Source organism: Sebastes umbrosus, chromosome 24 (assembly GCF_015220745.1).
Source record: "Sebastes umbrosus isolate fSebUmb1 chromosome 24, fSebUmb1.pri, whole genome shotgun sequence".
NCBI lineage: Eukaryota > Metazoa > Chordata > Actinopteri > Perciformes > Sebastidae > Sebastes > Sebastes umbrosus.
The window spans coordinates 219685-235000 of NC_051292.1; the positions used below are offsets into that span (position 1 = coordinate 219685).

The following is a 15316-nucleotide window of genomic DNA, read 5'->3' on the forward strand; positions in this document are numbered from 1 at the left end:
AAATATTTTTAGATATTGTTTCAGTATTTTTTAGATGTTTCTGTATTTTTTGATATTTTTCAGTATTTCTTTGACAAAATAAAGAAAAATGAGCAGAAACTGAAGCAAAGTCTCTATAAATTAGATTTATTAATGGTTCTTATACAATCTCTGATATGTAAAAACAACACGTGATTATTTTAATTAAACTGACAGAATACAGCTGCTGTCATCTTCATCATCTTCATCATCATTATCATCATATGTAAACTATAAACAGACAGAAGTGTACCATTTCTTGCTGTAACAGAACCCACCAGTGAAACTTTAAATAATGTTTGATAACAACGCAGTGAAGAAAAGTTACTAAATATTCTATTTTAATTCCCTTTCAAAGTAAAATATAACTTTGTATTATTACCACACAGCTCTGCTAAACATTTGATAATTTACTCACATTTAATTCCTAAAACTAGAACAAACATTACCCGCAGAGAACGACGTCGTTCGGTACAAATTAAAGAGAAAAAAGGTGCATTTTGAATTAATTCATTTGAATTAAAACGTGACATTTGTGCTTAATTTAATACGGAAGAATAAAGATTCTAATGTTAAGTAATAAATATTTAATTTTGTTCAAATGGAGAAGTTATTTTAAGTAAATGCAGATTTTTCTAAAATTTGTACCAATTTACATAATTATCAGGACGATTATTTTCTTTTAATTTTAAAATTGTTTGGTTTATTAAACATCAACATACCCCAAAGCTCAAAGTATGACGGGAATTTATGTGAAATATTTAATTAATTATAACGCAAGACCAACAAAAGTAACGAATTCTCACATTTTAGACCTGGAAACATCGTTTTAGGTGGTTTTGCTTGAAAAAATGACGATTAATGGACTAATCGCAGCGAAGCGTTACCCAAACCCTAAAGTATTTCCCGTAGAAACCGCCGCTGAGCTGCAGTTCCTCCGCCGACCACCGGGCGGCGCCCAGTCAGTCGTTCAGTCAGTACGTAACGAAGTTGGCGGGGAAGATTCCGACGCGCCCGTCGTCCAGCCGCCCCTCCCACCAGTCGTACTTGGAGTCGGTCGTGGTGACGCAGGTGATGCGGTCGCCGGGGACGAAGCTCAGGTCGCCGGGCTGCTGTCCCGTGAATGGGTGGGTCGCCGTGACGACCAGCTCACCGCTTGCCGCGCCCACCGACGTTCCTCTGCCTGGAGGGGAATAAAATATAGTTTTCATAAATGATCATTTATTAGGAATATTAACAAAACATGTTTACAGACAGATAAATAAATATAAAATAATAATTAAAATAAAATAACTAATATAATTATAAATATAAATAATGAGAAAATAAAGATAGAAAATGTAAACAAATGTAATTATAAAATTATATTATATATAATATTTATTCTTAAATTATATTATATCATATTATAAAATATAAAGAGCAGCTTGATGTCGTTGTACCGTAGTTTGGAGAGTTTCTGGAGGCGAACTGACCTGAAACAAAGAAAAAGTAAAAACTGTTTTTACAGTGACAGGATTTGCTGTTGTTTTTGGTTTTCATATTTTATATATTTCTTCTGTATTTTTAGATATTTTACACATATTGTTTCTATATTTTTAGATATTTTTTTCTGTATTTTTTAGATATTCTTTCTCTATTTTTCTCTATTTTTTGATATCTTTCTGTATTTTTTAGATATTAGTTTTTTTCTGTATTATTTTTTGATATTTTTTAGTTATTTTTCTGTATTTTTTAGATATTTTAAGATATTTGTCTGTATTTGTTTAAATATATTTAAGCGTTTCTTTGACATAATAAAGACAAATGAGCAGATATAGAAGTAAAGTCTCTAAATTAGATTTATTGTTTAGGAAAAAACAGAAAGAAAAAGTCAAAACAGATTTTCCAGTGTGAGGATTTGATGCTTTTCTCTGATTTATATCATCATAAACTAAATATATATATTTGAGTTTTGGACTTTTTAAGACATTAATGTAGACTGATGGACAATTTACTGTGATTATCAATATTATATTATTATTATTATTATTATTAATAATAATATCAATAATATTAATAATAATAATTATTATTATTATTATTAATATTAATAATAATTATTATTATTATTAATAATAATATTAATAATATTAATAATAATAATTATTATTATTATTATTAATAATAATAATAATTATTATTATTATTATTAATAATAATAACACTAATATAGATTATTATTATTAGTAGTATTACATAAATACAAATAAATTATAATATTATTATATAAACATCCCTATTTCTATAAATGTTGTTATTTGAATGCTTTAATATTTAACATATATAACAGGTTGTGACCACCAGAGGGAGCCGTCGTCTGTTAATAAGAGACTGAATGAAAACACTGATCTGATGAAGGAGGGAAGGGAAGGAAGGAAGGAAGGTACAGGGCAGGGAGGATGTAGTGGAGGAAAGAAGGAGATAGTGAAGGAACAGAGGTGGTAGAGAAGGAAAGGAAGTGATACCAAAGGGAAGAAGAAGGAATGCAGGAAGGAAAGAAGGAGATAGTGAAGACAGAACGTAAGGAAGGAAAAAGGACGCAGGAAAGGAAAGGAGGTGGAAGTGAAGGAAAGGAGCCAGAGTAAAGAAGGAGGTAGTGAAGGGAAGAAGTGGGTAAGGAAGGAAGGGAGGTGGTAGAGAAGATGTAGTGGAGGAGAAGGAAAGAAGTAAGGAAAGGAGATGATAGTGAAGGAACGGAGGTGGCAGAGAAGGAAAGGAGCCAAAGTGAAGAAGGAAGGAGGAGGTAAAGAAGGAAAGAAGGAGGTAATGAAAGTAAAGGAGGTGGAAGTGAAGGAAACTAGGGGGGAGGAAAGGAAAGGAAGATGTGTTGAAGGAAAGGAGGTAGTAGTGAAGGAAAAGGAGGTGGTAAGGAAGGAAAGGAGGAAGTAGGGAAGGAAAGAAAGGAGGGGGTAGGAAAGGAGAGGGCGGGGAGGATGTAGTGAAGGGAAATAAGTGGCAGAGAAGGAAAGGAAATGATATCAAAGGAAAGAAGAAGGGTAGGAAAGGAGGAGGCAAAGAAGGAGAGAAGAACGTAAGGAAGGAAAAAGGATGCAAGAAAGGAAAGGAGGTGGCAGAGGAGACGTAGTGGAGGAGAAAGAAAGGAATAGGTGTCGAAGAAAAGGAGCCAAAATGAAGAAGGAAAGGAAGTAGCGAAGGAAGAACATAAGGTAAGGTAAGAAAATAAAGGAGGTGGAAGTGAAGGAAATATATGCATCTCTTCCTCGCCTTGCATCTCAGGTGGGAGGGACTAAGACGCTAGGAGAGGAGACGAGGAAAGGACTCTACCACCTCCTTTCCTTCCTTCCATCAGCAAGGAAAGGAGGAGGTAAAGAAGGAAGGAAAGGAGGTGTGGAAGGCTTGAAGGAGGTATATAAGAGGACACGAGGAGGTATCTGTTTTCAGAGAGAAGATGGGAGGAAGGTAAAACTCACCTGAAGTCTCAGATTTGTAGATGGAGACGCTCGGGTACAGGACGTTTTTACTGGTGTTGGCTGGCGGTTGCTGCTGGTAGCCGGCTGGCGGTGGCTGGTAACTGGCTGGTGGTTGCTGCTGGTAGCCGGCTGGCTGTTGCCCGTAGCCGGCTGACGGTGGCTGGTAACTGGCTGGCGGTTGCTTGAAGGTGCTTGCTGGTCTCTGAGGTGGAGCTGGAGGTCTGGTTGGCGGAATAGACGACTGGAGAGAGAGAGAGTCCCGTGAGTCGGTAGTCACTAGTCGATAGTATCGTCAGTTCCGTGAGTCGGAAGTATCGTCAGTCCCGTGAGTCGGTAGTCCCGTGAGTCGGTAGTCCCGTGAGTCGGAAGTATCGTCAGTCCCGTGAGTCGGTAGTCCCGTGAGTCGGTAGTCCCGTGAGTCGGAAGTATCGTCAGTCCCGTGAGTCGTCAGTCCCGCGAGTCGGTAGTATCGTCAGTCCTGTGAGTTGTTAGTCGTGAGTCAGTAGTATCGTTGGTGCTGTTAGTCGGTAGTATCGTCAGTCCCGTGAGTCGGTAGTATCGTCAGTGTTGGTTATGTACCTTTGGACGCAGGTTCTTGCTGATCCAGTCGGCGTTGTAGGCCTCAGTGTAAACCTCCAGGATGTGGTAGAGGTCGTAGCATTCTGGCGGCGGCTCCACATCACCGTTCAAAATCCCCGACGCACGGATTTCTCGTGAGTAGAACCTGCAGCGGCACCAATACTCCCATATTTAATATTTATGTTCACATAAACAATGCTTCACATGAAGGCAGGTCAACCGGTTGCGGTTCGTACTTGCGGTTGGTTTCTTTGCGTTCGATCAGGCCGGATCCCTCCAGAGAAATACCAGCAAACAAACCTCTGGATCTGCAGTAGGTAAAGACCGCCGTCGTGCTGCGAAGAGCCACGTCGGCCTCCACGTTCCTGAGCGACAGAAAGACAAAGGACAACGTTATCTCTGTGGTTCTAGAGATAACCACATCTGAAGCTCCTGTTGGAAGAACTCTGTCTAAAAAATGTCCGATGTCAGATGTTACAACACTTACACCAATAAGACGGGATAAGAACCGTTTATTTTGAACATCAATCTCAACTGATTGACCAGTTTGTTTTAGATCATTAACATCTGAAGAAAATTCCTTTCTGTCAAATCTGAAATAAAAAGCATTTAATCATCAGCGAGGTGTCTCAGCTGAAGTTATGAAGCCTAACCCCCCGCCCCCCCGGGTGTCTCCATCATGAGACGCCGTCATTGTCTTCATACCAGGCAGTCCTTAAAATACCTTCGTTCTGCCTCAGTCTGTTTCTAGTATTCCATTTCTTCACTGCGTCAGTGTTGCCTTCCTCTGAAGCTGCTTTCTTGTTATACAAAAGGTTCTTTATTCCCTCAAGAACTAATGTTTATTATTTGGAATTATCTTGATTTCCTTAGTGGGAATTAAACAGAGCAGCCCTGTTGTGGTTGGACGATCCTCAGTCCAAACCTGAACTCGTCTTCTTACCACTGGTTCAGACACGGGAAGGAGGAGCACTAAGTTCTGGTCTGAGAGTCCCAACGGGGGTCCCAAAACAGACTTAAAATGACCCTTAACAGAGATAGAAGTAGGACGGGTGACGTACTGGTAGAAGCTGCCTAGTGACCTCTTTAAGGTGCAACGGTTGAAAACACCTAGAATAAAATTCAGGGCGTCCAGGGAGGTGGATTGACAGTTCTGAACCACTCTGGAGACTCTTTTGGCATCCGCTGTTGGATGAATATATTCAACTGCGACAAATATCTCCCTCTGGAGATGAAAAGGCCTTAACGAGACAGGAAGCAGCTCAACATCTGTATCACACAACCGTTCCCGTACAGTGATATTGGTACCATCTGCGGTTGAGTCCAAAAAAAGTCCGCTAAATGTCCGAAAAAGAAGAAGTCTGAAAAATGTCTAAAAGAAGAACAAAAAAGAACAAAAAAAGAACACAAAAGACAAAAAAAATGTCTGAAAAATGTCCAAAATGAAAAAAGTCTGAAAAATGTAAAAAAACAAATGTCTAAAAAAAGTTTTAAAAAATATCTAACAAATGTCCGAAAAAAGTGAAAAATGTAAAAATTAAAAAACGAAAGTTTTTAAAAAAAGTTTTATAAAAAAAGTTTTTAAAAAAACTCCGAAAAATATATCTGACAAATGTCCGAAAAAAAGTGAAAAATAAATTTCTGAAAAAATGTCCGAAAAAAGTAAAAAAAAAAAAACTGTCTGAAAAAATGTCCGAAACAATATCTGACATATGTCCGAAAAATGTCGGGACAGGCGTTGCTCAGTGCTCACACAGTGACAGCGCCTTCATCTTCAGCAACTTGAGGACTGTTTTAGTTGTTATGATTGTAAAAGTCAGATGTTACAACACTAACACCAATAAGACGGCATAAGAACCATTTATTTAGTCCAGAGCTCAAGTCGGTCAAACGGTCTAAAAAGATGCTCGTTAAATATAGATATTTTAAAGTAGCTTCCCCGACACGGTTTATTGAACAGCTGGAACAGGAAACTGGTGTTCTCTGTCAGTATATTTTAAGATAAATGTGAATCTACTCGCTGGCAGGTTGAATCCAGACGGATTATCTCACTTCATCTTCTTTATGTCTGCAGAACACTTCGTTATGATGATGTCATTGTTTACCTGCGAGTCAAATACCTGGCCGAGCCCACACACACAGACAGAAAGACAGAAAGACATGCTGAAACGATGTCTTCATTCTAAAATTAACCTCACACACACATAAACCTCTAACATAAATCACATCTGGAGGTCTAACAGATGTTTTCTGCTTCAGGCCTGAAAACACGACGACCGTCATCAAACGATCTCATAAATCTGGAGGCAAAATAAAACATTAAAGCTATAATTTACACCAGAAGTAATTATTAGAGGAAGTGACGAGGATGGGCAGACGGTGAGAGTGCAGGTAGTCACCTGCCCATCGGTCCCACGGCAACGGTGCAGTTCCCGCCCAGCGTCAGGTTCCCGCCCTTAGTGAACGCCTCGACGGCCCGCCGATGGTTCAGGATGATCACCAGGTCCGACACCTGAGGGACAACCATTTCTGGCTCAGGATGAATCAAATCATTATCTTATAGAATAAGAAATAAAAAGGTAATATTTGTGCGTGAGGACTCACCTCCACCCCGATCTCGAAGCCTCCTCCCAGACCGGCGATGCCGATGGCCGACGGCGCTGACCAGCCTGAACACAAACAGTAAAACGTTGTAGAAGATGTGTTGATTAAGAGTTTAAAGAGACAGAGAGATCAGAGTTATACTGCTGTATGTTTTAATCAGATCTAAAAAGAGTCTACAGAACCGTCCTCCATTTGATGATGATTCTATCCGAACCTGTGATCAATGGTACCAGCTGAGTCCAAAAAAGTCCAAGAAATCTCCAAAAAAAAAAATTCTGAAAACAATGTCCATTAAATGTGCGGGAAAAAAAAAAATCAGAAAAATGTCCACCAAATCTAAAAAAAAATGTAAATATTTCCAAAAAATTGCTGAAAAAGTAAAACAAAAAAACATTAATGTCTGAAAAAATGTAAAAAATAAATTCTGATAAAATGTCCAATAAATGTCTAAAATGTCCCAAAAAATTCAGAAAAATGTCCGAAACAAAGTATAAAAATGTCCGCTACATATCCCAACAATGTCAAAAAAATCCCGAAAAATGTCTGAAAAGTGCTTATAATGGCGTATTGTCACATGATCTATGACATCATCGTTCAAGGTATCGACTATTCCTTCGTAATTTAGCGTCATATTAGCCGGAGGGTTATACCAACCAAATTTGAATTGGAACATCTGATATTCTCTAAGTTTGGTCGCCACATTGCTCATCATTTTGGACATATTTCCCTTTCATTGGCTCCGCCCAACAGGAAGTCAGCCATGTTGGACTTTGTGCGTTAATTTTCCTTTTATGAACCCGTGTTTGAGGACTTGATGTCCTGACCGTCAGTAGTACTGTACTGGTGACTCTCCATCTGCACGCTCTAACTGGACTGATGATGTCACCGTCAAGCCACAATTACGTGCGGCGACCATCAGACGGTTGTGAAGTAACCACAGAACCCCCCGTGGTGACGTGCACATCAAAGTTGTTATCTCGATGAATTACACGGCTCATCAGCAGGCGTGATGAAGACACAATGAGAACGGTTCACACAGCTCCACAAGAAGCTCTGAAGTCTCCTCGATGCTTTTATAACGCCATCCCACCTCGTGGTCGAGTACGCCACCGGTGAGTCACGGTAGTAGAGCTCGCCGTGTCCTCTGGTGAACACAGAGCAGCAGCTAACTGGTGGAGGTAGAGAGATGCTGAGGACAGACGCCATGAGACATGATGCATCAGCTATTATAGACCTCTATGTTATCAGTTCTAACTACAGCAGCGCAGTAACCTGAAGAACCTGCAGAACCTCCTCATAGAGGACTAGAACCAGTCAGAGACCACTACAATCTCCTGAGAGACTGATAGATCAAAGATCACTAGAACCTCCTCATAAAGGACTAGAACCAGTCAGAGACCACTACAATCTCCTGAGAGACCAATAGATCAAAGATCACTAGAACCTCCTTATAGAGGACAGGAACCAGTCAAAGACCACTACAATCGCCTGAAAGACCAATAGAACCTCCTCAAAGATCACTAGAACCTCCTCATAGAGGACAAGAACCAATCAAAGACCACTACAATCTTCTGAAAGACCAATAGAACCTCTCCAAAGATCACTAGAACCTCCTCATAGACGACTATAACCAATCAAAGACCACTACAATCTTCTGAAAGACCAATAGAACCTCCTCAAAGATCCATAAAACCTCCTCATAGAGGACTAGAACAAATCAAAGACCACTACAATCTCCTGAAAGACCAATAGAACCTCCTCAAAAATCACTAGAACCTCCTCATAGAGGACTAGAACCAATCAAAGACCACTACAATCGCCTGAAAGACCAATAGAACCTCCGCAAAGATCACTAGAACCTCCTCATAGAGGACTAGAACCTACCAAAGACCACTACAATCTCCTGAAAAAACAATAGAACCTCCTCAAAGATCACTAGAACCTCCTCATAGACGACTAGAACCAATCAAAGACCACTACAATCTCCTGAGAGACCGATAGAACCTGCTCCTATACCTAAAGCACCATAACCTAAACAACCAATAGAACCTCCTCAAAGACCATTAGAACCTCCTCAAAGACAACTAGAACCAATCAAAGACCACTACAAAGAAAGACCAATAGAACCTCCTCTTAGACCTAAAGGACTACTACTAGTACTACTACTACTAGTACTACTACTCAGGGCTGAAGAACGTCATCATGGAACCTAAACGTGATCATAGAGGGCATTAATAAAGTGTGTTTCTAATAGTTTTATATTGTTATTATGGTGTTTTTTGGGGGGGATTTCAGACCTGCCTCCGTGTAGTGATATAATAATATAAAAGTAAATGTTCTCTCTCTACTCGGTTCTCTTCTTCTGACTTGATGTTTTGACAGCTGCTGGATGTTATCAGGCTCTAGAACACAAACAAAGACGCTATCTGTTCTACATTTATTCACACTGATACCATCTGAAGAGTAACGAAATTAAATCAAGACTTCAGAGTTCTCACATTTGGTTGAAGTTCTCGTTTCAATCTGGAAAACCAAGAAAAGGCCCCGGAGAGGAGGCGGGTCCGCTCCGTGTGACCATCGCTGTGTTCTTTAGGGTGGAACGACGTCTTCCTCATCATCAATAATCAGAGTCATCAGATGACTGCACGCCACGGGGAGATCGGAGGGACTTTTTCTCCTCGTTACCACGGCAACGCCAAACGTCACCGAAAAATACAAGACAACGTGAAAGAAAAAACATCAACAAGACCACCTGCCTGATACTGACCTCCTCCAGGACCACTAGAACCTCATCAAAGACCGTTAGAACCTCCTCCAGGATGAACAGACTGTAAACAATCACTAGAAGTTCCCCGTGGACAACTAGAACCTCCTCAAAGACAAACAGAAACTCTTTATAGATGACTAGAACCTCCTCGTAGACAACTAGAACCTCCCTATCAAATAGAACCTCCTCGTAGACAACTAGAACATCCTCATAGACAACTAGAACCTCCTTATCCAGGAGAACCTCCTCCAGGACCATTAGAACTTCCTCATAGACGACTAGAACCAATTAAAGACCTCTACAGACCACTGCATTCTCCTGAAAGACTAATAGAACCTCTTCTACAACTAAAACATCCTCATAGATAAACAGACCATAAACAATCACTAGAACCTCCCCAAAGGCCAATAGAACCTCCCCAAAGGCCAATAGAAATGCCTCATAGACAACTAAAACCTCCTCGTAGGCAAGTAGAACCTCCTCAAAGACCAATAGAAACGCCTCATAGACGACTAGAACCTCCTCGTAGACAACTAGAACCTCCTCAAAGACCAACAGAAACCCCTCATAGATGACTAGAACCTCCTCATAGACAACTACAACCTCCTTGTAGACGACTAGAACCTCCTCGTAGACAACTAGAACCTCCTCGTAGACGACTAGAACCTCCTCAAAGACCAACAGAACCTCCTCGTAGACAACTAGAACCTCCTCGTAGATGACTAGAACCTCCTCGTAGATGACTAGAACCTCCCCGTAGACGACTAGAACCTCCTCAAAGACCAACAGAACCTCCTAGTAGACAACTAGAACCTGCTCGGAGACAACTAGAACCTCCTCTGGGACGACTAGAACCTCCTCGTAGACAGCTAGAACCTCCTAGTAGACAGCTAGAACCTCCTCAAAGACCAACAGAAACCCCTCATAGATGACTAGAACCTCCTCAAAGACCAACAGAAACCCCTCATAGATGACTAGAACCTCCTCAATGACCAACAGAACCTCCTCGTAGACAACTAGAACCTCCTCGTAGATGACTAGAACCTCCTCGTAGACGACTAGACCCTCCTCGTAGACTAACAAACAGAGAGTCGGGTTCTTACGTCTGTCGGCCAGTCGGGCGATGACGATGCCACTGCCTCCTCTGGCGGTGATCATGAAGCCGGCCTTGATGACGGAGATGATGGCGAGACCTTCTGCCCTCGCTATGACATGAGCTGTAAACACACCAGAGAACATAGAACATATAGAACGTCTCTTCATCCTCCTCAGACACAGACGGTATAATAATAAAGGTCAGAGCAGTTGGTGTGGTTCTGGTACCGGGGATGAGTCTGTCCGGTCCGTTCCCTTTGGAGAGCTCGGTGAACTCTCTCAGGATCTTGGCGGCTTTCTTAGCCTCCGACTTCAGATTGGAGGGTATCGGGTTATTCACTGAAAAACACACAGATTATACGGTTGGTTAAGACATCAACAGCTGATTCAGAGAGGATCTGACCTTTCCCGACACTTCGTTGGCCCGCATCACAACTCACAAAGAGAGGAGTCACGGAACTCGTCAATGAGCTCCTTGTTGAGTTAAATTTATTTCATCTCGTCTAAATCTGTGCCAAAATATCAGCAGACTTTTTAAAAAGCTCTGATTGTGAGGGGGGTTCTTTTATTGGTGGAACAGATTGACCTGTGTGACTGGACTGTGAGTCCATAAAACGTCAGGAACTACAGAACTCATCTGAAGCTGGAACCAGCGACTTCATACATTCTGATTAGTTTTCAGTCGATCAACTAATCAATAAATGGGTTCAGCTCTACAAGCTGTGTTGGAGCTAAGAAACACCAACTTCACTGATATTTTTGACACTGCGACGCCTGCTAACGGGCCTGGCCACTTATCTGTCTTTCAGAGGTTGTTACAGGCTCAGTTTTAAAGCTAGAGTGAAGATGCTGGTATCATAGTAAACTATAAACCTGATGAATCCATCGGTACCAACCATGTCAGACTAGCTGGTCATGAAGGAGGTTAAATAACGCTCCAAACTTACACTAAATTTTGTCGAGGAAAAAGCATTTTCAAAGGACCTAGAACCATTTTCAAAGGGGTCCCTTGACCTTTGACCTCCAGATATGTGAATGTGTGAGGGCTTTTGTCCAAAAAATGTCAGAGAAATTACCTATTAAAGGTCAGAAAAAATGTTTACGAAAAAAGTCTGAAAAATGTCCAAAACAAATCAGAAAAAACGTACGAAAAATGTTTAAAAATGTCAGAAAATAAAGGCTGTAAAATTCTGAAACATTTCAGAAAAAAGTCTGAAAAATGTCCAAAAAAGTCCGGAAGAAATGCCCGAAAGAAAGGCAGAAGAAAAGTCCGATCCTGGTATCATATGAAACTACAAAACCTGATGAATCCATCGGTACCAACCATGTCAGACTAGCTGTTCATGAAGGAGGTCAAACAACGCTCCAAACTGACACTACAGTCGCCAAATCACAGCATGGCTTCTTCTGTGGTGTTCCTCAAGGTCTTGGTGTCTTAATGTGGAAGTCTGGAGGGATTATTGATCATTTTTATATCAATTCTCCAGTGGCAAAATTTTTTTAAATTTAGCACCAAATCTGTGGAACAAATGGTATCAACTTATGAGACATAATAGAGCATGGGGATGACATCATATACTTCTATCATCATGTTCTAAGCTCTTTTTATTATTTATTATATTTTATTTCTGACTTGGGAACACCAACTTGCTGCTCTATAGAGAGTGTTCTGACATCTCAGTACGACACGCCAAGCCGAGTTCTCCAGAGAGTGATAAACAGAAAATCAGTGGACATCCCCTAATCACCCTCTGACGGATGCTAGTCCCTCCCGTCACCCCTCCCGTCACCCTCACTTCTCTCCGCTGCCATCTGGAAGGAGCTGCAGGGCGTTAGACACCCAAACAGCTTCCAGCCCCGAGACATCACTAAATCACTGATTAACTTTCTGCTGTGTTATGATTATGAATCAGAACCCTGACGGATCTCTGGCCTTGTTGCAGAACCCTGACTGATCTCTGGGCTGGTTACAGAACCCTGAACGGATCTCTGGGCTGGTTACAGAACCCTGACGGATCTCTGGGCTGGTTACAGAACCCTGACGGATCTCTGGCCTCGTTACAGAACCCTGACGGATCTCTGGGCTTGTTACAGAACCCTGACTGATCTCTGGCCTTGTTAGCGTGTTGTAGCTCAGCTGAGGATGTGGTTCTGTCATGTGTCAGGAATGTGCTGCAGCAGCAGCAGCAGGCAGCATGTTGGCAGACTGGTCTGTGCTGTCACTGTCAGACACCGACAGCACAGACAGGAACCCAGAGAACCAGATGATCAGAGTTCTACACCAGAATGTAGTACCTCCTGTGAGGAGGTTCTGTTCTTCAGTGTTTGTTAGTTTGTCTCTCAGCCATGCTACTGAACATGCTACCTATGAGGAAGTTCTGTTGGTCTTTGAAGACTGTCATCGTTGAGGAGGTTCTAATCATCGTTGAGGAGGTTCTAATGGCCGTTGGGGATGTTCTAGTGGTCTACAAGGGGGTTCTATTACTATATGAGGAGTTTCTGTTGGTCTTTGAAGACATCCCGGAGATGACAAGAAACTCCTCATATTTTATTAGAATCTAAAGGACAACTAGAACCTCCACAAAAAAAAACACTAACACCTCCTCATAGATGACTAGAACCACTAGAACCATCTTTGTGTGGACCTCATCAAAAAACAATAAAACTAGTACCATTAGGACTCCTTTAAAGACCAATAGAACCTCATCAAATACTACTAGAACCTCTACACACATGACTAGATCCTAGAAGCCCACAAGTGACACCTTTAAGACCTCTAGAACCTCCTCATAGACGAATAGAACCTAAAAGTCTGCTAGAATTTACGAAATATATCAAAAAAAGATCCTGCTCAGCCACGGAACCACATAAAATCCAAGTAATAAAACCAACTCAGAAGCCACAAGAACCTTACCCTCCAATAGAACCCGCTTAAAGACCACTAGAACCTCTGCAATGACTCTTATCTCCTCATAGACCTCCAGGAACCTCCCTATGATGACTAGAACTTCATTACAGACATGATATTAGATCCTGCTCAGCCACAAGAACTTCCTTAAAAACCACTAGAACCTCTCTAAAGAATCTTCACATAGACTCCTAGAACCTAAAAGACCACTAGAACCCTGTTAACACTAAAACCCCCTAGAAGACCAACAGAACTTTCTCATAGATTACGAGAACCTAAGAAAGCACTAGAACAACCACCCAGCCACTCAAACCACCACATAGATTACTAGAACCACCAGAACCTCCAGAACCTCCTCCACCAGAACCACCAGAACATCCTAGAGATGACTAGAAACTCCTCATATTTTACTAGAATCTAAAGGACAAATAGAACCTCCACAAAAAAGACCACTAACGCCTCCTCATAGATCACTAGAACCACTAGAACCACCTTTATGTGGACCGCATTAAAAAACAATAAAACTAGTACCATTAGGACTCTTTTAAAGACGACTAGAACCTCAACAAAGACCACTAGAGCATCCTCGAAGACCTCTAGAACCTCCCGAAGACCTCTAGAACCTCCTCATAGACCTCTAGAACCTCCCGAAGACCTCTAGAACCTCCTCATAGACCTCTAGAACCTCCTCATAGACGACCAGAACCTAAACTCCTGCTAGACTTTACGTAAAGATAACAAAAAAAAGATCCTGCTCAGCCACAGAACCACATGAAATCCAACTAATAAAACCTCCTTAAAGACCACTAGAACCTCACCCTCCAATAGAACCTCCTCTACGACCTAATAACCAGAACCCTCAGAGACCACCCCCCCCCCCGTGGAACCATCACATCACCTGACATCTGTCACCAACAGCAGGTGAACCTCCGTTAAGCTGTTTTTACAGACTAAAAACACACCTGTAGAACCTGTAGAACCTGTGGAACCGTACACTGAGGAGGAAACCAGCGACAGGTAAAGACAGACAGGTAGAGACAGACAGGTAAAGAGGTATACAGGTAGAGACAGACAGGTAGAAGCAGCAGAACTGTCACCAGGTGAATCTTTTGGGTTCTAATTAACTTACTTTTCTTTCTGTTCCTGAGTTCCTCTCTCTGGTTGTTCACCTGCGGACAGGTGAGCTGCTCGAGCCGCTCTCTCTCTCTCTCTCTTCACTTCCGCCTCACCTGACTCTCTCTTCTCAGCTCCGTGACGCGCTGCCGGAAACCACACACACACACACGGTCAGGTGAATTAAAGCAGGTGAATCTGACCCACCTGTGTACCTGTCCAGGTGGGCGTGGCTTCTGTATCGATCGATCTTTAAGATGGGAATGAGAAGTTTGGTTGTCAGAGAGACGGGCGGCGCGCGGACGGAGGGGGGTGGAACAGCTGTGCGCGCTCCCGTGCGCGTTCATGATTACCCCCTGAGCTAAGTTTCCCCTCAGTTCAGTCTCTCAGGCATCAAACGTCACATTAATAATAATTAAAATGATTTTCTTGTTGTAACATGTGTGAATATTTATTATATATATATTTATTTTTATTTTTTTAAAACTTTTTTTTCAGACATTTTATTTAACTTTTTTATTTTTTTTAACTTTTTTTTCTGACATTTTTCAGACAGTTGTTTTTAATTTTTTAAAACTTTGTTCGGACTTTTTTTTTAACTTTTTTTTCCCGAAATTTCTTCTGATATTTTTTTTAATCTTTTTTTCAGAAATTTAAAAAAAACCTTTTTGTCAGACATTTTCCTGAATTTTTTTTTTTATTTTTTAAAACTTTTATTTCCGACATTTTTTGATCTATTTATATTAAAGAAATAAAAAG

At 41.2% G+C, this 15316-nt stretch overlaps 1 protein-coding gene across 2 annotated transcripts; it reads right to left on the reverse strand.

Moving 5' to 3' along the window:
- Positions 1-110: 110 nt before the first annotated feature.
- On the reverse strand, positions 111-14837 carry sh3yl1 (SH3 and SYLF domain containing 1). Of its 2 annotated transcripts, XM_037762135.1 has the most exons (10): positions 14574-14833; positions 10765-10875; positions 10545-10658; positions 6675-6739; positions 6470-6582; positions 4307-4435; positions 4071-4215; positions 3492-3732; positions 1461-1493; positions 111-1201 (listed from the first exon to the last, which is right to left on the reverse strand). In XM_037762135.1, coding segments are annotated over exons 1-10 (1161 nt in total). In that variant the 5' UTR covers positions 14575-14833; the 3' UTR covers positions 111-992. The 2 variants fall into 2 exon arrangements, with proteins under 2 accessions (XP_037618063.1, XP_037618065.1); XM_037762137.1 differs by lacking the exon at positions 1461-1493 and having other exon boundaries at positions 14574-14837.
- Positions 14838-15316: the final 479 nt, after the last annotated feature.